The sequence below is a fragment of the Anomaloglossus baeobatrachus genome, chromosome 7 (assembly GCF_048569485.1).
Source record: "Anomaloglossus baeobatrachus isolate aAnoBae1 chromosome 7, aAnoBae1.hap1, whole genome shotgun sequence".
NCBI classification, from domain to species: Eukaryota; Metazoa; Chordata; class Amphibia; order Anura; family Aromobatidae; genus Anomaloglossus; species Anomaloglossus baeobatrachus.
In genome coordinates this window covers 297,328,439-297,353,141 of record NC_134359.1, presented here as the reverse complement: position 1 = coordinate 297,353,141, position 24,703 = coordinate 297,328,439, and the positions used below count along the sequence as shown (strand labels likewise).

Below are 24,703 nucleotides of genomic sequence, written 5' to 3'. Positions count from 1 at the left end.
GGGAGTGGGGAAGCGAGGTCCCGGAGCATGGCAGAGGAGCCGGGAAGCATGGCAGGGGAGCCAGGGAGCGTGGCAGGAGAACCGGGGAGCATGGCACGGGCACCGGGGAGCATGACATGATGTGAGGAGACGGAAGACGGCTCGGTGGAACTGAGGTGGACCGGGACAGGGTAGTGGCCCGCCGGTACTGACCCGGGGAACCGACCCGGAAACCGGAGCACAAAGGGGGGTACTCAGACCCTGAAGCTAGGTCCAGAAGCTACTGGGGACTAGCTAATTAACTGATTGAGGCTAGGACTTTAGGTCCTTTCCCACCCAAAGTCCCGATTGAAGACAACAGACCACTGAGGGGGATAGAAAGCCACCACCACGGCAAAGAGATCCCACGGGCCAGCGTCTGCGGGCAAAGGGCTCTCCCGATATACACAAGGCCGGGGAGTGGACTCCCGATGCTGAAGCGCAGGCAGTCCACCGATACACAACACGGTGCAGGAGAAAGGCAGAGACCACCAACCGGGTGGGGACCAGAAGCAGCCGGCTGCGGGCACCGACCACTATCATCTTGGTTTACCAGAGACTTGTGTGTGTTACTAATCGTGAGTACAACAGTGCCCTCCGGCCGCGCACCTCCCTGCACCGCCCATCACACAGAACCCAACGGGTCCCAGGGCCACCATCCCTACCCACGGAGAGGTTAACATCTTGTTGCACAACATCTCCCCCGGGTACCCAGTAACCGCAGCGGTGGTGTCCACCTTTACCACAACCCGTGGGTGGCGTCACAAACTCAAACACGGCTCCGGCCGTACACCTACGTCTCCTTAAAGTGCCAGTCCCCTTTCAGATCGGAGTGGACCACGGGGGCCCCTGGGTCTGGAGACGCTCGAACCACCACCCAGCGAGTCCGGATCCGAGCGACTCGGTTGCCGCCGAGCGCGGGGCGGTACAGAGACAGTATGAGGGGAATGCTGTGAGGAGACATTGTGGGAGGGATTAGTGTTAGGGGACAGTATTGAGGAAATAATATGAGGAGACAGTGGAAGGGATGTGAGCAGACAGTATGGGGGAATAATGTGAGGAGATATGGGGGAATAGTGTGAGGGGACAGTATTGGGGAAATATTGTAAGGAGAGAGTATGGAGGAATAGTGAATGGAGATGTAGAGCCCCTGAAATCATCAGGGTGTTACAAGGTTCTGCATCCCCACAAGGATGCAGGGCCTACCCCCTTAAGGACCCAGAACCCCAGTGCCGGTACCAACTAAAAAACCCAGGTAATCCCAGTTTTTCCCAACAATCCCCCATACAATGGTACCCAGCTAGGGTGGGACCAATGCATGGCCGCCTAGAGTTGGAGCCACTCCAGTCTACTAGTTGACCAGGTGGGAAGGGCAGAATGTGGAGAGTAGTCAGGAAGACAGTAGTGAGAAGGGAGTCTGCAGTGAAAGGGAGCAGACACGAGAGTTGACAGCAGGAGTGTGAAGGTGGAAGCGAAGTAAAGTCCTGGCTCGGGTTAATGGTGACCTGGTACCCAGGAGAAGTGGTTGCCGGTGGAGTATGGTGGAGTACTCCCGGAACTACGCACCAACGTGGTACAGGACCCTAGGACAGGAAAGAGCTTCAAGCCGACCTGTTAACACCTGCACAGCAAAGGGGACCATCAAGGACCTTGCTGACAATAGAGAATCCGAAGACTCAGTAGCATTGGGAGAACCGGGGACAGGACCAGAGACTCCAACCCAACAGGGTTCACGCTACCGTCAGGCGGACAGAAGTGGACAAACCACACAACGGGGACCCCCAGTGTTCTATACCACGGGGACCCACTTACCAGAGACAGGTGCAGGGGAAGAAGGTACCAGAGAACCAGACTCGCACTGGAACGAAGGGGACCTGGAGGCGAAACCAGCCGGCCTTGGGCAACCAGTTAACATCTTCAGTAGTGAGTAAACCAGTTGCACTGAACTCCTGTGTGGACTACCTTCTTCCGACGCCCACCGCACCATACACCCGCTGGGGCAAAACTCTACTTGCGGAGGGACTACCATTCTAGCTGCCAATTCCACCAGCCCCAGTAGAGGCATTCTGCAGCGGCGGCTCCCTACACTTAGCTGCAACACCACAAGTGGTGTCACAAGTGAACATTATCTTATTCTCTCCTATAAATATCCCCATTACAAAATGGGCCCAGGGCACGGAACCGGGTAATGGCCTCCACCGTGACATTCCAAGACGTACACTGCCCGGAACCGAGTAGCCCATATCCCTGGGTGCTACAGAGACATTATGGGGAAAAATAGTGTGGGGGACAGAATTGGAGGAAATAATAAGGGAGGACAATATCGGGGAAGGGGAAATATGAGGAGACAGTATGTGGGAAATAGTTTGACAAGTCCTGAGATGTAGCCAGCGCTGGTTGCATGTTTCGGCCATTCAGGCTGCTCACAGTAGTAGCAGTAAAGTTTGAAACTTTTTTTGTGACATTGAGTCTATGTATACTTGTTGTACAGCTAAGCAGCAAATATATTAACTCCCTGCTGTGAGCTTTTGGCACGGCCACACTCTATTTAAACTCCCAGCAGTATGGTGAGTGTTGCAGTTTTCACTCCATTAGCCAGCAGCTAGTCTGAGGATGTAATTGTGACGCCCTGGACTAGCCAGGTAGTCACAGTTAGGCCCTTCCTTGCACTACACCCATCACCAAATAAGGTGACAGCAACCTACCTATTAAACCCTAGTCACCTCCCTCTGGGTTTGATGTCCACACCAGGTGGGTGGAGCCAGGCGGTTGGCCACGCCCACCGAGGAGTTCACATGCCCAAAGGCAGGAAAACACGTCAGATGGATTAGATCAGTTTAGGAGAGGAGGAGAGCAGTTGTGTAGTGAAAAGGAGTAAATCTGTCAGTGTCCTGGGTAGGCGCCCGGGCACTTTGGCTGGGAGGCAGACGGTGGTGGCCGTCTGCAGGAGCCGAGAAGACAGCCCGGTGGAACTGTAGGTAGCCGGGACAGGGTAGTGGCCTGCCGCTACCGAACCAGGGAACCAGCTGGAAACCGGAGCACAAGTGGGGGTACTCAGACCCTGAAACGCGGTCCCGAATCTACCGGACCCCTTTAATTAATTTCCCACCCAAAGTCCCGAAAGAAGGCAACAGCTCACCGATTCCGGATAACGACCACCGCCAAGGGCCAAGAGATCCAACGGGCCAGCGCCTGCGGGCAAACGGGCTCTCCCGGCGTACACGCTGGGGAGTGGGACTCCAGTCACTGAAGCGCGGTTGTCCAATTCTACAAAAAGCTGCAGAAGAAAGACGGACACCATCAACCCGTTTGGGGACCGAAGCAACCGGCTGTGGGCACCGACCATCCTCCATTTGGTTTACCAAAGACTCCTGTGTGTTTGTCAGAGTGAGTACCACTGTGCCTGCGGGCCGTGCACCGACACTGCACCACATCAATGGGTCCCGGGGCAACCACCCTCTGCCCATGGAGGGGTTAACATCATGAGCTGCCCCCAACATCTCTCCCCGGGGTGCCCAGTAACCGGCAGCGGTGGTGACTACATCCAACACAACCCGTGGGTGGCATCACGAACTCCAATCTAAACAAAAACCCCTCTCAACACGCCAGCCGCCTTTCAGAGCGATGTGACCCCCGGTCCAGAGACGCTCGAGCCACCGACACACGAGCCCGGATCCGAGCGGCTCGGCGGCAGCCGAGTGCGGGGCGGTACATAATGTCATGTTAGAAGCATAGACACAATACAGGGCTTGGTGCAAAAACCTAAAAAAACATCACTATGGGGAGATAAGGTATGCACACCAGTGACTATGTAAGGGGAATACATGAAATAGCAGAAACTGCTGTGTGAATACTGACTTGAAAAATCCAATAGCTATACGCAAGAGTGAATATGTGAAAAATGGAATTTTCAGTAGCTAAATTTCTCTTGATTCATATGTTCATGGCAGTAATGCAGATTCCATTTTTGATATTTTCACTCTTACATATAGCTATTGGATTTTTCAAGTCAGTATTCACACAGCAGTTTCTGCTATTTCATGTATTCCCCTTACATAGTCACTGGTGTGCATACCTTATCTCCCCATAATACTATACAGGGCTTGTCCTTTGCTTTTATATTGATGATCTATTTTTAATATAGGTCATCAATATCAGATTTTTTGGGGTGCAACACTCATCATGCTCACTGATCAGCCGTTTGTGGTGCTGTGGCTGCCAGATGTGCTAAATCGCAATGCAAAACAGCCAAGCTCCGCCAGCTGTATAGGGGCTGCGGCGGGGTCCTGCACACCCACCACTATTGATTTAAATACTCTACACAGTTTAAGGAGCGATGCTGTTTTACTCTGCAACTGAGCACATTCAGTCTTTCGGAAAAATGCTTGAGTTTCCCACTGACTTACAGAATACGCTTTACTTGAATCAAGCTCGTTGGAGCGTCCGACCTGCTTGATTCGAGTAAAGCGCACTCAAGCATTTTAGTGCTCGCTCAACAATTGTCATCAATATAACAGTAACGGACAACCCTTTTAATAACCCGGTCACACATTATGTCACATCACAGATTTACAGACATGGTGACTGTAATCACTTGTTTATCAGATTCTCTGCAGGAGGAAATCCATCTGCCCATTCATTACTTAGTCTCTTGTTTCAACCCTGAACCAGTTGTGGTTAAATGGTTCAGAAGTGAAGAAAAAAATGAGAATAACATTATTACTGGTGATCCCTGGAGAAACCCAGATAAACCTTACATTGTGAAAAGCACCGTGAGAGTGACACTTACTGAGGAGGACAGAAAGCGAATCTTCTCATGTAGCGTCCTACATAAGTATCTACAGGAACTGCTCCAGGAAGACTTCTGTCTGGTGTCTGAAGGTAAACTTATTATTAAAGGGGTCACCTGGGACTTCACAGTAGATGACCTGTTCAAAAGGTGGATATCTGACCTTCCTGGCTCCTGTCCTGTAACATTATCCTCCACCCTGACCCCTTTCTTTTATAAACTACCTCTTCCTGGTTCCTGTCCTGTAACAGTATCCTCCACCCTGACCCCTTTCTTTTATAAACTACCCCTTCCTGGCTCCTGTTCTCTAACAGTATCCTCCGCCCTGACCCCTTTCTTTTATAAACTACCCCTTCCTGGCTCCTGTTCTCTAACAGTATCCTCCGCCCTGACCCCTTTCTTTTATAAATTACCCCTTCCTGGTTCCTGTCCTGTAACAGTATCCTCCATACTGGCCCCTTTCTTTTATAAACTACCCCTTCCTGGCTCCTGTTCTCTAACAGTATCCTCCATACTGGCCCCTTTCTTTTATAAATTACCCCTTCCTGGTTCCTGTCCTGTAACAGTATCCTCCATACTGACCCCTTTCTTTTATAAACTACCCCTTCCTGGTTCCTGTCCTGTAACAGTATCCTCCACCCTGACCCCTTTCTTTTATAAACTACCCCTTCCTGGTTCCTGTCTTGTAACAGTATCCTCCATACTGACCCCTTTCTTTTATAAACTACCCCTTCCTGGTTCCTGTCCTGTAACAGTATCCTCCATACTGACCCCTTTCTTTTATAAACTACCCCTTCTTGGTTCCTGTCATGTAACAGTATCCTCCATACTGACCCCTTTCTTTTATAAACTACCCCTTCCTGGTTCCTGTCCTGTAACAGTATCCTCCATACTGACCCCTTTCTTTTATAAACTACCCCTTCTTGGTTCCTGTCATGTAACAGTATCCTCCATACTGACCCCTTTCTTTTATAAACTACCCCTTCCTGGTTCCTGTCCTGTAACAGTATCCTCCACCCTGACCCCTTTCTTTTATAAACTACCCCTTCCTGGTTCCTGTCCTGGAACAGTATCCTCCATACTGACCCCTTTCTTTTATAAACTACCCCTTCCTGGTTCCTGTCCTGTAACAGTATCCTCCATCCTGGCCCCTTTATTTTATAAATTACCCCTTCCTGGTTCCTGTCCTGTAACAGTATCCTCCATACTGACCCCTTTCTTTTATAAACTACCCCTTCTTGGTTCCTGTCCTGTAACAGTGTCCTCCATCCTGGCCGCTTTCTTTTATAAACTACCCTTTCCTGGCTCCTATCCTGTAACTATTATTTGTCCCCTGATTCCAATTCTGTTTTCAGAAATCGGGCAGGGATTTTGAGTAACGCACGTTTAAATTTATGAAAATTGATATTTTTACCAGACTTTAAATATAAATTTTAGTTTTTATAATTATTTTTTAAAACATGTGTTTAAAAATTTGTTAAATTTTCTGGAATATTTAGTCGCGGGTTCATCCCGCTTTAGTCTCTAATAATAGTCTGCGAGCATTTTTGGGCTCCATTTCCCTTTACAATGGCCTTTAAGTAGCCCAATGTCCTGATGAAACCACTCCCCGTCACTCACATCTCCATTTATCGGGGAAAAAAATCTAAATGTGAATCCAGGAAATGTACAGGTGATTCTCAATAAATTAAAATGTCATTAAAAAGTTAATTTATTTCAGTAATTCAACACAAAAAGTGACATCTGCTGCCTCTCTGCAGTGTCTAGGATAACCCTTTTCTGCCTATGGCTTCTAGTACCTCTGCTACCTGTCTATGGCTTTCTGTTCCTCTGCTATCCGTCTGCAGTTTTCTGTCTACCTGTGGTCTCCAGTACCTCTGCTACCTCTCTCCCACTACCTGCCTTTCCGGGTTAAATACATAAAACTTAGTAGCTCTGTTCCTCTTGCTCTTTAAAACTCACCTCTAAAGCCACACACTGCCTGTAATGGATGTCACAACGCCCTGTATACATGACTGGTGGTGACAGCTAGTGGTTCTGTTTGTTATTGTCAAGTTTGCAGTGACTGTACTAGAGGAATATATACATACAAGTTCATCTCAATAAATTAGAATATTATCAAAAAGTGAATTTATTTCAGCAATTCAATACAAAAAGGAAACACATATATTATATAGAGTCATTACACACAAAGGGATCTATTTCTATATATTATATAGAGTCATTACACACAGAGGGATCTATTCCTATACATTATATAGAGTCATTACAGACAGAGGGATCTATTCCTATATATTATATAGTGTCATTACACAGAAAGGGATCTATTTCTATATATTATATAGAGTCATTACACACAGAGGGATCTATTCCTATACATTATATAGAGTCATTACACACAGAGGGATCTATTTCAATATATTATATAGAGTCATTACACACAGGGATCTATTCCTATATATTATATAGAGTCATTACACACACAGGGATCTATTCCTATATATTATATAGAGTCATTACACACAGAGGGATCTATTTATATATATTATAAAGAGTCATTACACACAGAAGGATCTATTTTTATATATTATATACAGTCATTACACACAGAGGGATCTATTCCAATATATTATATAGAGTCATTACACACAGAGGGATCTATTCCTATATATTATATAGAGTCATTACACACAGAGTGATCTATTCCTATATATTATATAGAGTCATTAGACACAGAGGGATCTATTCCAATATATTATATAGTCATTTCACACAGAGGGATCTATTCCTATATATTATATAGAGTCATTACACACAGAGTGATCTATTCCTATATATTATATACAGTCATTATGTGGCACCCTGGACAAGCCAAGTCGTCACAGGTACTACAACAACACACCCCACACCCCGGCTAGGCACACCGAAGCCAGACACAAATCCTTGTTGCCTCCCTCCAGGAGCTGATGTCCACACCAGGGGGTGGAGCCAGGAGGTTGGCCCCACCCACCGAGGAGTTCACGGTCCTGGAGGCGGGAAAAGGAAGAGAGAGGAGTTGGAGAGAGGAGAGAGTGAAGTAGCAAAAGAGGAGACTGACCGCGTTCGGGTGCGTGGCCCGGACGCATACAGAAAGGTTGGCAGACGGTGGTGACCGTCTGCAGGAGAGGCCGATTGGAGTGAACCGTAAGGACCGGGGACGGGCGGTGGCCCGCCGGTACCGGATCGGGAAGCAAAGAGAAGCCAGCACCATTTGGCAGGGCTTACGGACCCCGACCAGCTCACACCGTGAAGGGAAATACAGTCACCGCCAAGGCTACAGTTCCCAGGGCCAGAGCCTGCGGGCAAAAGGGGCTCCTTCAGCATCCATCTAAGCTGGGGAGCGGGTTACCGGTGGGAAGCCATCAGTACCAAGAACACATCCAAGGTGCAGGGAAAGACAGTTACCATCAACCTATCGGGAGCAGAAACCACCGCAGCCGTCAGTGGGTCCCGTCCATCCAGCCGTGTGTTTTACCAAAGACTTTGTATCCGTCATTGGCTGAGTGAGTACCACTGTGCCGTGCGGCACCGCGCTGCACCGCGACCCTGCACCTCACCAGGTCCCGTAACCCACCTGCCACCTACCTCCCTCACCGGGCCCCGGGACAACCAAACCCCTACCCATGGAGGAGAAAACAACAACTACGCTGCTCCCTGTCATCGCTCCCGGGATCCCCGTCCAGAGCAGCGGTGGTGTCACAACCTCACCACAATCGTGGGTGGCGTCACGGACAATAAATCCCCAACATCATTCCCCTTTTCACTCACGGGCGAGGAGTGCCGCTCGGGTTCCTGGATGCAGCCCACCGCTCGAGCCACCGAGCAGCGAGCTGAAGCAGCAGCAGTGCCGGACCCGAGCGTGGTGAGCGCAGCGTCCTCCTCCCCGCCCACGACAACTTGGCGTCACGAACAGGATCCTACCACTCTGCCGTCTGGTAGAGGTGCGCCTTGTGACCGCCGGAGGTGTCCGGCCGAAAATTTTGAGAAGCCGCCATTTTGGGCGCGAAAAGTCCCCGCTCGAGCATTTCCTCGAGCAGTAGAGGCGCGAACGCTGAAACCCCGCCCCTGTAGAGGAGGAGCCGAAAAAAGACTAAGGGGGATGGATGGCGTCTGGCCGCATGTAGCTGGTGGCTATAAAAGCAGGGACGCCAGGACCCTGCGGCCATCTTGTGGTTCCTGGAAGAGGCCGCCGCAGCGATGTACCAACCGTCCCGCAGCACCGTAGCCCCCGCGCCCGGGACCGCGGCGTGGGTGGAGGTCCGGACCGCACAGCTACAACAACGGCTGCAGATCCGGGTGCAGCTCCTCTTGAAGGAGTGGGAGGCCGACATGGCGGAGGTGGTGGCGGCCATACGGAGACGCGAGGAGGAGGGAGTTCTGGAAAGGCGGATAAGTGACCCACGCCCCTGTACCCCTAGCGGGTCGGTCATCACGGCCGAGGGGCCCGGTCTACGCCCGCTCGCCCTGCTACCTCCCCCGATACCCGTGTTGGCTGCCGCTGCCCCATCACTAGGCCCGCTACCATCACAACCGGTAGCGGTACCCCGCCAATCCGCCCCGGCGGACCGGTCTGCAACAGAAGTCCGTGACCGTTCAGAACCGCTTCCGTGGAAGAAGCCAAAGGCTAGGCCCGTTAGTGGAGATCTACCGGAGGCACCTGAGACCGTGCCTGGCCCCGCATCGCTCCCGGCAGCCCGTCTCGTGCAGGAGGAGGCGGAGGTTCAGCGGGAGAGGATCCCTGTGCCCGTTCCCTACACCTCGGCTGAGGGTGCGCCGGGTCGCCGCTGTAAGGCAGCACACCAGGCCAAGTCACCATGGGACCTTCCACCCAAATTGCCAGTGGTGGGCAGCGTCAAGGAGGTCTCGCGGGGCCCGACCCGTGCGCAGGGGCCCGCAGCAGCCCCGTATTGGGACTGGGAGCCAACACCGCTGGGCCAAGAGATTGCGGAAAGGGAGAGGAGGAAGGCGGAGCTGGTCGCCCGCACGATTCGGGAGAAAGAAAGTCTCCGCCAGGCCACCTTCCGTGTACGGGGCCCACCCTATAAGGGGCAGGTGAGGAGGTTTGACGTCCGTCGAGGGTACGGATTTATATATGAGCCGGGCCTGGAGGCCGAAGTCTTTATAGCCCGACGGGACGTCAATGCCCACCTGCCGGAGGACCACCCGGGCCGCAACCTGATGCCGGGGGATCTGGTCCAATACACCAGGCACTGCAGGGAGAGGGGTTGGTTCGCCCTAGACGCGAAGCTGAGAGGCAGTCAGGAGGCCCGAGTCTCGGCCCAACCCCCTCCTCCGGCCGACACCGTGGAACTGGAGTGAGTCAGCGGTCCACCGTTGTCAGCAGTTGTCCCCGTTGGGACCACCAGTTTAAAAGTTTTGAATGATAAGTAAATCAACCGACGAAGTCATCTGATTGGAAACCGTGATTGAACCGGCCTTGCCGGCAACTAGTCCCCGTAGGGACTTTCTGCAACCGATGCGTAGGAACTGCTACGGACAAGCCCGAGAACTTGCAGGGCAACCACAAACTTGTGGCTTGTAAATAAAAATGTTGGCTAAGCCGTTATCGCCTCCGGAGAGGCAGGTTTGGAGGATGGGCCTGGAGGAAAGGGATGGCCCAGGCCCGCCATTACCGTAACTGGTGGCGATCCTCCGGGGGTACGCGGGTCCCCTGAAAGAGACCGTACCCGCTCGGGCAACTTGGTTCAGGACTGGGGTCAAGGGGTGCTGCCCACTTCTTGGGGGCAGCATCAGGGCCAGGTTGTTTGGGTGGGGGAAGAGCGGAAGCCGTTACCGTTAATAAAAATGTATATATATTGCTGTTGCAACGTTCAAGTGTCCTTACAAATATGCTTGTGTTTTTACATGTTCTTACTGTTTTCTATCTTTGCAGTTAAGAAAAATAAAACCGGTGATGGACGGGCAGCCCGCGGACGGTCTGCATTTTACTAAGGGGGAATGTGGCGCCCTGGACAAGCCAGGTCGTCACAGGTACTACAACAACACACCCCACACCCCGGCTAGGCACACCGAAGCCAGACACAAATCCTTGTTGCCTCCCTCCAGGGGCTGATGTCCACACCAGGGGGTGGAGCCAGGTGGTTGGCCCCACCCACCGAGAAGTTCACGGTCCTGGAGGCGGGAAAAGGAAGAGAGATGAGTTGGAGAGAGGAGAGAGTGAAGTAGCAAAAGAGGAGACTGACCGTGTTCGGGTGCGTGGCCCGGACGCATACAGCAAGGTTGGCAGACGGTGGTGACCGTCTGCAGGAGAGGCCGATTGGAGTGACCCTTAAGGACCGGGGACGGGCGGTGGCCCGCCGGTACCGGATCGGGAAGCAAAGAGAAGCCAGCACTATTTGGCAGGGCTTACGGACCCCGACCAGGCTTGGAGTCGCCGTAAAACCGGTCAAATCCGTTAGCGAAGGGAACCTCCTGGGTTTCCCAGCAGTCAAGACCCGATAGAAGGCAACAGCTCACACCGTGACGGGAAATACAGTCACCGCCAAGGCTACAGTTCCCAGGGCCAGGGCCTGCGGGCAAAAGGGGCTCCTTCAGCATCCATCTAAGCTGGGGAGCGGGTTACCAGTGGGAAGCCATCAGTACCAAGAATACATCCAAGGTGCAGGTAAAGACAGTTACCATCAACCTACCGGGAGCAGAAACCACCGCAGCCGTCAGTGGGCCCCGTCCATCCAGCCGTGTGTTTTACCAAAGACTTTGTATCTGTCATTGGCTGAGTGAGTACCACTGTGCCGTGCGGCACCGTGCTGCCCCCGGGACCCTGCACCTCACCAGGTCCCGTAACCCACCTGCCCCCTACCTCCCTCACCGGGCCCCGGGACAACCAACTTCCTACCCACGGAGGGGAAAACAACAACTACGCTGCACCCTGTCATCGCTCCCGGGATCCCCGTCCAGAGCAGCGGTGGTGTCACAACCTCACCACAACCGTGGGTGGCGTCACAGACAATAAATCCCCAACATCATTCCCCTTTTCACTCACAGGCGAGGAGCGCCGCTCGGGTCCCCGGATCCGGCCCACCGCTCAAGCCAGGGGCGGACTGGCCCACCAGGAGGTTGTGAGAACCCCCGGTGGGCCCCTGCTATTGATGGCCACGCCCCCTAGGCCCCGTCCCCCTACCCCCCTTGGGCCCCTATGGATATGTGTGAGAGGCCCCCCCTCCCCCCGGCCGGTAATTTCACTAATCATATCGGCACATTGCCGATATGATTAGTGACAATCCCATTGCCTCTGCAGCGGCAAGCAGGGAGAGCGATCTCCAGCTCTGCCTGCTGTCACTGTCAGTGCCGCGCGGCTCTGACTCATCTGCACAGCCAGCGACACTGCAAGAGGAAGCAGTCTCAGAGCGATGACTGCTTCCTTCCTGTGCAGGTGCTGGCAGCATCGCGCTGCGCAGGACGGACCCGGCGTCGCCCCAGGCCAGGCTGCAGGAGCAGCAGCACGTGAGTATAGAAGGCGGGGGCCCCGGGGGGGGGTGCGGGGGCCCAGGGGGGGTGTACGGGGGCCCAGGGGGGGGGGAAAGGGGGCCCCGGGGGGGTGCGGGGGCCCAGGGGGGTGTACTGGGGCCCAGGGGGGCAAGCAGGGGCCCCAGGGGGGTGCGAGGGCCCAGGGGGGGGTGTACGGGGGCCCAGGGGGCAAGCAGGGTCCCCGGGAGGGTGCGGGGGCCCAGGGGGGGTGTACGGGGGCCCAGGGGGGCAAGCAGGGGCCCGGGGGGGGTGCGGGGGCCCGAGAAGTGAGCAGGGGCCCCGGGGGGAGTGCGGGGGCCCAGGGGGGGTGTACGGGGGCCCAGGGGGCAAGCAAGGGCCTGGGGAGGTGGGGTGCGGGGGCCTGAGAAGCGAGCAGGGGCCCCAGGAGGGGTGCGGGGGCCCAAGGGGGGTGTACGGGGGCCCAGGGGGGCAAGCAGGGGCCCGGGGGGGATGCGGGGGCCCGGGGGTGGTGTACGGGGGCCCAGGGGGGGCAAGCAGGGGCCCGGGGGGGGGGGGATGCAGGGGCCCAAGAAGCGAGCAGGGACCCCGGGGGGAGTGCGGGGGCCCAGGGGGGGTGTACGGGGGCCCAGAGGGGCAAGCAGGGGCCAGAGGGGTGGGGTGCGGGGGCCCAGGGGGGCAAGCAGGGGCCCGGGGGGGTGGGGTGCGGGGGCCCAGGGGGGCAAGCAGGGGCCCGGGGGGGGGGGGTGCGGGGGCCCAGAGGGGCAAGGGGGGGTGCGGGGCCCGGGAAGCGAGCAGGGGCCCAAGGGGGTGTACGGGGGCCCAGGGAGGCAAGCAGGGGCCCGGTGGGGTGCGGGGGCCCGGTGGGGTGCGGGGGCCCAGGGGTGGTGGACGGGGGCCCAGGGGGACAAGCAGGGGCCCGGTGGGGAGGGGCGGTTGGGCATGTGGAGACTGTGGGCAATCAGATCAGTAACATTAACCCTTATTCCATTCAAATGTCTGCACAGTCAGGGGTGGGATTCAGCCGGTTCTATCTGGTTCTGGAGAACCGGTTGTTAAAATAGCAGCCGGTTCCCAGAACCAGCAAGAAACAGCTCCAGCGATCCGGTTCCCTGTATTCATTTGTGTTAGTGTCTCTTTAAGACACTGACACAAATGAATCCCTGTACCTCCTAATGGGCCGCACTTCAGGGTTCAGTGGACCCTGACCCGGCTTGCAGCGACGTGCTGACGCTGCAGAGGTCACGGCAGTATGGGGAGGTAGCTCCTCCTCCTGCCATCTGTCAGCATCAGGCCCTGTGCACACTAGACGTTTTTGCTGCGTTTTTAAGCGTTTTTTACCGCGTTTTTTTGCAGAAAACTGTGACATTGCTTCCCAGCAATGTCTATGGGTTTTCAGAAGTGCTGTCCGCACACAGCGCTTTTTTGCGTTTTCACTGCGTTTTCCACCCATTGAGTTCAATGAGATGTTCAAAAACGCAATAAAAAACACATATTGCAAATATAGCTGCGTTTCTATGACTAAAAACGCGGCTGTAAACGCAAGGGGTGGGTTGTACAGTGACGTGTACAGGAAAAGGATTCCTTCTGTTGGTAAACACAGAAGCGTGAATCCTCCCAGTACCGGCACCGCTGCTTCCATCTCCCGTCCGGCGCCATGTCCGCTCCCGTGCGGCACCCTGTACGAGCAGGAGATGGAAGCAGCTGCGAAGTCAAAAGTGAACAGTAGAAAAAAAAAATGTCATACTCACCTGTCTGCAGCCTCCCGGTGCCACGTCCGCTCCCAGCTCTTCTCCCGGTACCGCCACCCCTGCTCCGGGTGTGTGCAGACGGCCGGGACACCTCCGATAGCTGCAGGACCTGGCGCTGATCACCTGATGCGGTCACCTGACGGAATCAGCTGACAGTGACAGTGGTGACGCCGGCTTTTTACTACCCGGCTGGCTAAACTATCAGCTGATGCCGTCAGGAGACTTCATCAGCTGATTACCGCCGGGTCCTGCATTGATCGGTCTGACAGGAGTCTGCACTGAAGTGTGTCGTTTGGGTTTTTTTTTTTTTTTGCACTGATGCATCAGCTGATTGTATAAACGGCTTTAATACAATCAGCTGCTGTGTGATGGAATTCACATCCTTGATCCTGACACATCATCAGATCACTTTGCCTTCCAGCAAACCGATCAGAGGATATTGGATCCGGATTGGACGGCGCGGGACCCTTGACCCAGGATTACTGTGGAGGAGGGGGGTTCTTTAATTCAATAAAGATAGAGTCACTAATTGTGTTGTGTTTTATTTCTAATAAAAATATTTTTCTTTGTGTTGTGTTTTTTTTTTATCTTTACTAGAAATTCATGGTGGCCATGTCTAATATTGGCGTGACACCATGTATTTCGGACTTAGGGCCACTTGATAATATACAGCTAGCCCTAACCCCATTATTACCCAGCAAGCCACCCGACATCAGGGCAGCTGGAAGAGTTGGATACAGCGCCAGAAGATGGCGCTTCTATGAAAACGCCATTTTCTGGGGTGGCTGCGGACTGCAATTCGCAGAGGGGGTGCCCAGAAATCTTGGGCACCCTGCACTGCGGATTCCAATCCCCAGCCGCCTAGTTGTACCTGGCTGGACTCAAAAATTGGGCGAAGCCCACGTCATTTTTTTTTTAATTATTTAATGAAATTCATGAAATAAAAAAAAAAAAAAAGGGCTTCTCTATATTTTTGGTTCCCAGCCGGGTACACATAGGCAGCTGGGGATTGGGGGCAGTCCATAGCTGCCTGCTGTACCTGGCTAGCATACAAAAATATGGCGAAGCCCACGTCATTTTTTTGGAGGGCAAAAAACTCCTGCATACAGTCCTGGATGGAGCATGCTGAGCCTTGTGGTTCTGCAGCTGCTGTCTGCTCTCCTGCATACACTAGTGGAGAATGAAGAACATATTGAAGAAGGAAATGACATCAGACCTTTTTTTCAACAATCTTTAATGGCATTGTTCACCGATAAAAAAACGCATAAAAAAGCAGTGAGCAAAAACGCAGCCAAAACGCATCGCGTTTTTACCGCGGGTGCGTTTTTGTGCCTTTTTTGCGGCCAAAAACGCACAAAAAATGCGGTGTGAAAAAAGCACCTAGTGTGCACATACCCTTAGTGTGCAGAGAGCCGCGGAGGACGGAAGACAGAGGAGAGGCCACCGGTGCTTGGAGCAGGTAAGCGCTCAGAGAGCCGAAGATGCAGGGAGAGGGGCCACATAAGATGGCAGCTATATGTGCCTATATGGGGAGAGGGGCCACATTAAGATGGCAGCTATATGTGACTATGGGGAGAGGCCACATAAGATGGCAGCTATATGTGGCTATATGGGGAGAGGGGCCACATTAAGATGGCAGCTATATGTGGCTATATGGGGAGAGGGGCCACATTAATATGGCAGCTATATGTGGCTATATGGGGAGAGGCCACATGAGATGGGAGCTATATGGGGAGAGGGGCCACATTAAGATGGCAGCTATATGTGGCTATATGGGGAGAGGCCACATGAGATGGGAGCTATATGGGGAGAGGGGCCACATTAAGATGGCAGCTATATGTGGCTATATGGGGAGAGGAGCCGCATTAAGATGGCAGCTATATAGGGAGAGGGGCCACATAAGATGGGAGCTATATGGGAAAAGGAGCAGATGGGATGGGATCTGCTGAGGAAAGAGGCCATAATGGGATGGGATCTGCAGGGGAAAGAGGCCATAATGGGATGGGATCTGCAGGGGAAAGAGGCCATAATGGGATGAGATCTGTATGGGGAAGGTCGTCTGTTCCAATTTTAGCAGGGCTCCTTTAGTAATAATTTTTAAAAACTGTATAAAAATCATTTAATACAATAAGACTGACAGTGACTGGAACAACTGATGCTGGACAGGACAGTGACGATACAGGAGGGGAAGGAGATTTTACTTTAAATTACTTGTATTTTTTGGTTGAGGAAATTGCGTGAAAATGGGTGTGGCTAACAGAATGGGTGTGGTTACAAAATGGGTGTGGTTACAGAATGGGTGTGGTTTTAAAATGGGCGGGGTTTACAGAGAACCTGATAAAAAATTTAATCCCACCCCTGCTATATACAGTACGGTAACTGCATGGTGCTGGTGGGCCCCAAGATTGTTTTTTTCCTGGTGGGCCCCAGGTACTCCAGTCCGCCGCTGGCTCGAGCCACCGAGCAGCGAGCTGAAGCAGCAGCAGTGCCGGATCCGAGCGTGGTGAGCGCAGCGTCCTCCTCCCCGCCCGCGACAATTACACACAGAGGGATCTATTCCTATATATTATATAGAGTCATTACACACAGAGGGATCTATTCCTATATATTAGAGTCATTACACACAGAGGGATCTATTCCTATATATTATATACAGTCATTACACACAGAAGAATCTATTCCTATATATTATATAGAGTCATTACACACAGAAGAATCTATTCCTATATATTATATACAGTCATTACACACAGAAGAATCTATTCCTATATATTATATACAGTCATTACAGACAGAGGGATCTATTCCTATATATTATATACAGTCATGACACACAGAGGGATCTATTCCTATATATTATATAGAGTCATTACACACAGAGGGATCTATTCTTATATATTATTTACAGTCATTACACACAGAGGGATCTATTCCTATATATTATATAGAGTCATTACACACAGAGGGATGTATTCCTATTAGAGTTGAGCGCGGTTCGCGGTTCGAGGTTCTCCAGTTCGCGGCTCGAGTGATTTTGGGGGCTGTTCTAGATCGAACTAGAACTCGAGCTTTTTGCTAAAGCTCGATAGTTCTAGATACGATCGAGAACGGTTCTAGCAGCAAAAAGACCAGCTAATTCCTAGCTGGCTTTCCGCTGTAATAGTGTGAGTCACTCTGTGACTCACACTATTATGACATTTCAGTGTATAGTGTGCGGGAACAGCGCATTCAGATCACTGCTGTATGGATAATGGCGATTGCCATTTTTTTTTTTTTTTTCCTTGTCTTCCTTCCCTAAGCGCGCGCGTGTAGTGGGGCGGGCCAGCATGTCAGCCAATCCCAGACACACACACAGCTAAGTGGACTTTTAGCCAGAGAAGCAACGGCATGTGTGATAGGATGTCCATGTCACGTGTCCCTGCATTATAAAAACGAGTATCTGCCCGTCCGGACGCCATTATCTCTTCTGCGTCTGGGTGTCAGTCACCGCTGGCGCAGCTCCTGTCTCCGATACTGCTGTGTACGCTCTATACACAGCGCTGTACAGAATAGGGATAGAAGTTTCTATCAGTCCTTTTAAGGGCTAATACCGGCAGGGTCAGAGCCATAGGTGACAGGTCCGTGAAAACAGAGTTTAACAGCTACACAAGATGACAGCGTCTGTGTAGCTAAGGTCAGGGATTTCCTCGCTGCATTTCCCCATTAGGAGGGATAGAAAGGCAGGCTTCCTTTCCTCTACCCAGAGACCCACAACCCTGCCACTGTACCCTCCTGCCCTTTGCTAGTATAATGGCTTAGTAGAAATGAGCTTGAGTGTGCAAACACTGAGTGAACTTAGTGGCATCCTAAACGAGGCTGTTGGACTTCTGTATTGTCCCACTATTGCCAAGATATTTGCAGCACGTCTGCCTGCATTGCACACTCAAACTCATTGTTACTAAGCCATTATACTAGCAAACACTGAGTGAACTTAGTGGCATCCTAAACGTGGCTATTGGACTTCTGTATTGTCCCACTAGTGCAAAGATATTTGCAGCACGTCTGCCTGCATTGCAAACTCAAACTCATTGTTACTAAGCCATTATACTAGCAAACACTGAGTGAACTTAGTGGCATCCTAAACGTGGCTATTGGACTTCTGTATTGTCCCACTATTGCCAAGATATTTGCAGCACCTCTGCCTGCATTGCACACTCAAACTCATTGCTACTAAGCCATTATACTAGCAAACACTGAGTGAACTTAGTGGCATCCTAAACGTGTCTGTTGGACTTCTGTATTGTCCCACAAGTGCAAAGATATTTGCAGCACGTCTGCCTGCATTGCATACTCAAACTCATTGTTACTAAGCCATTATACTAGCAATTTATGCTGCCAGTTTAAGGTCCGTAGTTGCATTGTCAGAGATAGTTATTGTTGTTTATTCTGCTCTTAATAAAGATAGACCACTGCTGCAATCTACACCACCTCTCAATTTTTACTACCACATTTTAAGTGCACAATCTTGTCGCAATCAAAATGAGTGGCAAAATGACAGATGCTGGTGGAAAGAGGAAGAGGCGTGTTGGAAAAGGAAAAAAAAGGGTTTGTCCGTGGGGAAGGTGGCAAAGCTCCATTAACATCTGCTGAAGATAGACCATCTACCAGCAAAAGTAAGATGTCTACCGTGGACAATCTGATGTGCTCCCTTTTTTACAGACACGAACAACTGGAACAAAGGTAGATGATGGCCAAAAAAGGAAAATGCTTGAATGGATCTCAAGTGGTCCAACAAGTGCCCTCTCCGCTTCCTCAGCTACCGCATCCAAAAAACACCAGTCCTCTGAGTTGTCATCCCAATCAAACTTGCTTTCTCCCAGCTCTGAAGTCTCCATCCGCCCTGCACAGTATGGTGGAACTGAGATGGCTGAGTCTGCAGAGCTGTTCAGTCACACTATAGCCTGGGAATCAGAGGTCTGCTCCCAAGCTACAGTGAGTACAGACCAGGAAATGGTCTGCAGTGATGCCCAGAACCTTTGTGACTCTGATTCAGGCCGTGAGGACCAAGTTTCAGAGCATAATGTTGACCCTTTTTCACAAACTGTAACACCTGTTGTTATAGACAATGAGGAACATACTGATGACGATGAGACGCAGATACCAGATTGGGATGACAACTTAAATATTCGGTCAGGGCAAGGAGAGGCTCGGTCTGAGGGTGAGGGGAGTGCAAACACAACAATTGATGAGGAAGTTCTAGATCCCACCTACTGTCAACCCACAGTCAGGCACTCGAGGAGGTCAACAGAGGCGGTGGTGGAGGATGCAACCGACGACGAAGTTACCTTGCGCCTTCCTGGACAGAGTCGGAGCACTGGTAGCACGTCTACAACTGCATCCTCAGCCACCACTCTGCCTCTGAGCACTAGTCGGGGGGGCTCAGCAGGTCGCATGCCCTCTAAGCCTTGCCTAGCCTGGTCCTTTTTTGACATAGAAAAAGATCACCCAAATTATGTGATCTGTAAAATTTGTCGTGATTCTGTTAGTAGAGGGCAAAACCTCAGCAGTTTGACAACTTCTTCCATGAATCGTCACATGAATAAATATCATATGTCCCAGTGGGAAGCTCACCGTGCTGCAATGCGGCCTAGCGGAGCGAACCATCGACCGCCAGCCCCTTCCAGTGCATCCGCGCGCTCTTCATCTTCTAGGACTGTGGGGACAGCTGTCACACCTGGTTTTCCACGCACAACTTCCACCACTGTAACCGCAACAGGCAGTTTGCTTGGTAGGTCATCAGTTGGTTTGGAAGGGGAAACAAGTGCGTGTGTACAGCTCTCAGACATCGATAGCACCAACGTTGGATGAAGGCAACATCATGTCTCCGCCTGCACTTTCCTCACAAACCTGCATTTTTCCAGGGACACCCTACTCAACACCGTCTCCACACAGCAGCCAGATCTCTGTCCCTCAGATGTGGACAAATAAAAGGCCATTTCCTGCGACCCATGACAAAGCTAAGAGGTTGACTTTATCCCTCTGTAAGCTCTTGGCTACCGAAATGTTGCCTTTCCGCCTGGTGGACACACAGGATTTTAGAGACCTTATGTCTGTCCCTGTGCCTCAGTACCAGATGCCCAGTCGCCACTACTTCTCTAAGAAAGGTGTGCCCGCGCTACACCAGCATGTCGCACACAACATCACCGCTTCCTTGAGAAACTCTGTGTGTGAACGGGTGCATTTCACCACCGATACTTGGACCAGTAAGCATGGACAGGGACGTTACATGTCGCTGACTGGGCACTGGGTAACTATGGTGATAGATGGTGAAGGGTCTGCTGCACAAGTCTTGCCGTCCCCACGACTTGTGTGTCAATCCTCTGTCTGTCCAAGTTCCGCCACTGCTTCTGCCTCTTCCACCTCATCTGGGTCCTCCACCTCCGCCCCAAGCCTGCCTGGTCAGGCCACCAGCATTCTCACTGCGCAGAAGGAATCACGCACCCCTCATTACTATGCTGGCAGCAGAGTGCAACAGCATCAGGCGGTCTTTAGCTTGACATGTCTTGGGAATAGGAGTCACACAGCTGAGGAGTTGTGGTCAGCTCTGCGTTCCGAGTTTAATAAATGGTTGTCTCCACTCAACCTGCAGCCTGGTAAGGCCGTGTGCGACAATGCTGCAAACCTGGGTGCGGCCCTTCGCCTGGGCAAGGTGACACACGTGCCTTGTATGGCTCACGTGTTGAACCTTGTCGTCCAGCAATTTTTAACACACTATCCTGGCCTAGATGGCCTTCTGACCAGGGCACGAAAACTGTCTGCTCACTTCCGCCGTTCAAGTGCCGCAGCTGAGCGACTTGCATCGCTCCAGAAGTCTTTCGGCCTGCCGGTTCATCGCCTGAAATGCGATGTGGCGACACGCTGGAATTCGACTCTCCACATGTTACAGCGACTGTGGCAGCACCGCCGAGCCCTGGTGCAATACGTCATGACGTATAGCCTGGGCCAACGAGATGCAGAGGTGGGGAAGATCACGACGAATATGTTTAGCGCTGACAATGCCATTATCAGCATGACAATTCCAGTCATTTACATGCTGGAGCACACGCTAAACACTATTCGGAGTCAGGGGGTGGGACAACAGGAAGGGGAGGAACTACAGGAGGATTCATATGCGCAAGACACAACAACATCACCAAGGTCCAGACGTTCATCATCACCAACGCAGCAGGCATGGGACCCTGGGGGACAGGGATCAACAAGGGCGCATAGTAGCAGGCGAAATGTTGAGGAAGGTGCAGGAGAACATGAAGAAATGGAGGACGAACTGTCCATGGACATGGAAGACTCAGCGGATGAGGGAGACCTTGGTCAAATTTCAGTTGAAAGAGGTTGGGGGGAGATGTCAGAGGAAGAAAGAACGGTTACCACCTCTATGCCACAAACACAGCGTGGACTTGGTCCGCATGGCTGCGCAAGACACATGAGCGCCTTCTTGCTGCACTACCTCCAACATGACCCTCGTATTGTCAAAATTAGAAGTGATGATGACTACTGGCTTGCCACACTATTAGATCCCCGGTACAAGTCCAAATTTTGTGACATAATTCCAGCCATAGAAAGGGACGCACGTATGCAGGAGTATCAGCAGAAGCTGTTACTCGATCTTAGCTCGGCTTTTCCACCAAACAACCGTGCAGGTGCAGGGAGTGAATCTCACAGTTGTAACTTGACAAACATGGGACGGTCTCGTCATCTTCAACAGTCTACCCGTACCAGTAGCACCGTATCTGGTGCTGGTAACAGCAATTTTATTGAATCTTTTCATAATTTTTTTAGACCCTCCTTTGCAAGCCCACCAGAGACAAGAAGTCTGATGACACATAGTCAACGGCTGGAGAGGATGATACAGGAGTATCTCCAAATGAACATCGATGCCATGACTTTGCAAATGGAGCCTTGCTCATTTTGGGCTTCAAATCTTGAAAAATGGCGAGAGCTCTCCACTTACGCCTTGGAGATTTTGTCGTGTCCAGCTGCCAGCGTTGTCTCTGAACGTGTCTTCAGTGCTGCTGGGTGTGTGCTGACAGATAAGCGCACGCGTCTGTCCAGTGACAATGTGGACAGACTAACGTTCATCAAAATGAACAAGTCATGGATCCACAAGGAATTTACTACCCCTGTGTCATCCTGGGGAGAGTAAATGCTTGTGGATTTGGAATGTGCTTGATGCAAATCAAAACATCCTGTTTGCAACTAGGGCACAAGTGCTGCCACTGAATGGGTGGGTGTCTGTGTGGGGCCCAATTTTTGGAAAAAAGGGAGACTCCGCTTGGAGTAACCCTTGCTTGCTGTGTTTTTAAAAAAAGATCCAAGATGAACAAGTCATGGTTCAGCAAAGACTTTGCTACCTACCCCAGTGTCATCCTGAGGACGGTTAATTATGGTGTATTTTTGAATGTGCTTGATGCAAATCTAGCTGTGAAGTGTACAACTAGGGCACAAGTGCTGCCACTGAATGGGTGGGTGTGTGTGGGGCACAATTTTTGGAAAAAAAGGGAGACTCCACTTGGAGTAACCCTTGCTTGCTGTGTTTTTTAAAAATGATCCAAGATGAACAGAGCTGGGATCAGGAAAGACTTTGCTACCTACCCTGGTGTCATCCTGGGGACGGTTAAGTATGGCGTAGTTTTTGAATGTGCTTGATGCAAATCTAGCTGTGAAGTGTACATCTAGGGCACAACTGCTGCCACTGAAGGGGTGGGTGTCTGAGTGGCCCAATTTTTGGAAAAAAGGGAGACTCCGCATGGAGTAACCCTTGCTTGCTGTGTTTTTTAAAAGGAGCCATGATGAACAAGTCATGGTTCAGCAAAGACTTTGCTACCTACCCCGGTGTCATCCTGGGGACGGTTAAGTATGGCATTTTTTTTAATGTGCTTGATGCAAATCTAGCTGTGAAGTGTACAACTAGGGCACAAGTGCTGCCACTGAAGGGGTGGGTGTGTGTGGGGCACAATTTTTGGAAAAAAAAGGGAGACTCCGCTTGGAGTAAACCTTACTTACATTGTTTTTAAAAATGATCCAAGATGAACAGAGCTGGGATCAGGAAAGACTTAGCTACCTACCCCGGTGTCATCCTGGGGACGGTTAAGTATGGCGTATTTTTGAATGTGCTTGATGCAAATCTAGCTGTGAAGTGTACAACTGGGGCACAACTGCTGCCACTGAAGGGGTGGGTGTGTGTGGGGCCCAATTTTTGGAAAAAAGGGAGACTCTGCTTGGAGTCACCTTGCGGTGTTTTACATGATTTTAGAAGGGCGTGCCATGCCTATATCTGTGTGTCCTCCTCTTTTTCCTTGTCCAGCTCTTTTGTTTTCGCATGAGTATATGTCCTTGTCACTTTCCCATGTGTTTGTGTTGTGTTGTGAGTTGTTTGTCACCTTTTGGACACCTTTGAGGGTGTTTTCTAGGTGTTTTTATGTGTTTGTGATTGCCTGCCATAGTTTCCTATGCGGTTCGAGTTCGGTTCGTCGAACGTTCGACGAACCGAACTCGAACGAGACCTCCGTTCGGCGAACCGAACTCGAGCCAAACCGGGACCGGTTCGCTCATCTCTAATTCCTATATATTATATAGAGTCATTGCACACAGAGGGATCTATTCCTATGTATTATATAGCGTCATTACACAGAGGGATCTATTCCTAGATATTATATAGTCATTACACACAGAGGGATCTATTCCTATATATTATATAGTCATTACACACAGAGGGATCTATTTCTATATATTATATAGCGTCATTACACACAGAGTAATCTATTCCTATATATTATATAGAGTCATTACACACAGAGGGATCTATTTCTATATATTATATAGCGTCATTACACACAGAGTAATCTATTCCTATATATTATATAGAGTCATTACACACAGAGGGATCTAGTTCACGTGTTTATTTCTGTTAATGTTGATGATTATGGCTTATAGACAATGATCTGTGTTCTCTTGTAGGACAATAGAGCAGCTGATGATGTTACTGTGGAGGCCGGAACACGAAGGAACAAGGAAGATGGAGGACGTTCCTGGGATTCCTTCATCACATGCGGTGCTATATACTGAAGGCAATGAGAGGGATATCTGATCTCCATACTGCGCCTTATCGGATGCGAATACATAGAAATAAGATGTTTCCTTACAATAAATTACAATGTTGAGGTTACAAAACAAAATAAAAAATTCTCAGATGAAACCATTAGAAAACCTGTTTCTCTGCAAATATTACCCACACGTTGTAGCGCCCCCCGATGTCCTATTGATCCTCGCTTAGATTTCTCACTTATGGGCCTCCCAGCAGAGCGAACAGTGACCGCAGTACATGAGGAACGTGACAGATTGAGAGCTCTCCCTCCATCAGTCCATTGGCCTCCATCTTGGTTGCTATGGCAATATGAGGCCTAGTAGCAATGGCCTCTGTGTCTACCATGTAACTTTAAGACTCACAGAGAAAAAAAAACGAACACAGGGGTCTAAACAAATTATATTTTTATTAGGTACACACAGGGCATAAAGCTTGTCTGGAAAATAGAGGGTCACAGAATGTGTATACAGACTGGATTGGTCACTTTATCAGATAAATGGTCGGGGTGGCATGTTTCTGATTAGCGGTGCTCTGCTCTCC

At 51.1% G+C, this 24,703-nt stretch overlaps 1 protein-coding gene across 1 annotated transcript in view; it reads left to right on the top strand.

Moving 5' to 3' along the window:
• Positions 1 to 24,227, top strand: part of LOC142246483 (programmed cell death 1 ligand 1-like) — a 31,802-nt gene extending 7,575 nt beyond the window's left edge. Inside the window, exons 3-4 of the mRNA XM_075319545.1 lie at positions 4,624 to 4,899; positions 24,037 to 24,227. Of these exons, the coding sequence (XP_075175660.1) occupies positions 4,624 to 4,899; positions 24,037 to 24,044 (284 nt within the window). The 3' untranslated portion in view covers positions 24,045 to 24,227. The remainder of the gene's footprint in view (positions 1 to 4,623; positions 4,900 to 24,036) is intronic.
• The last annotated feature ends 476 nt before the right edge of the window (positions 24,228 to 24,703 follow it).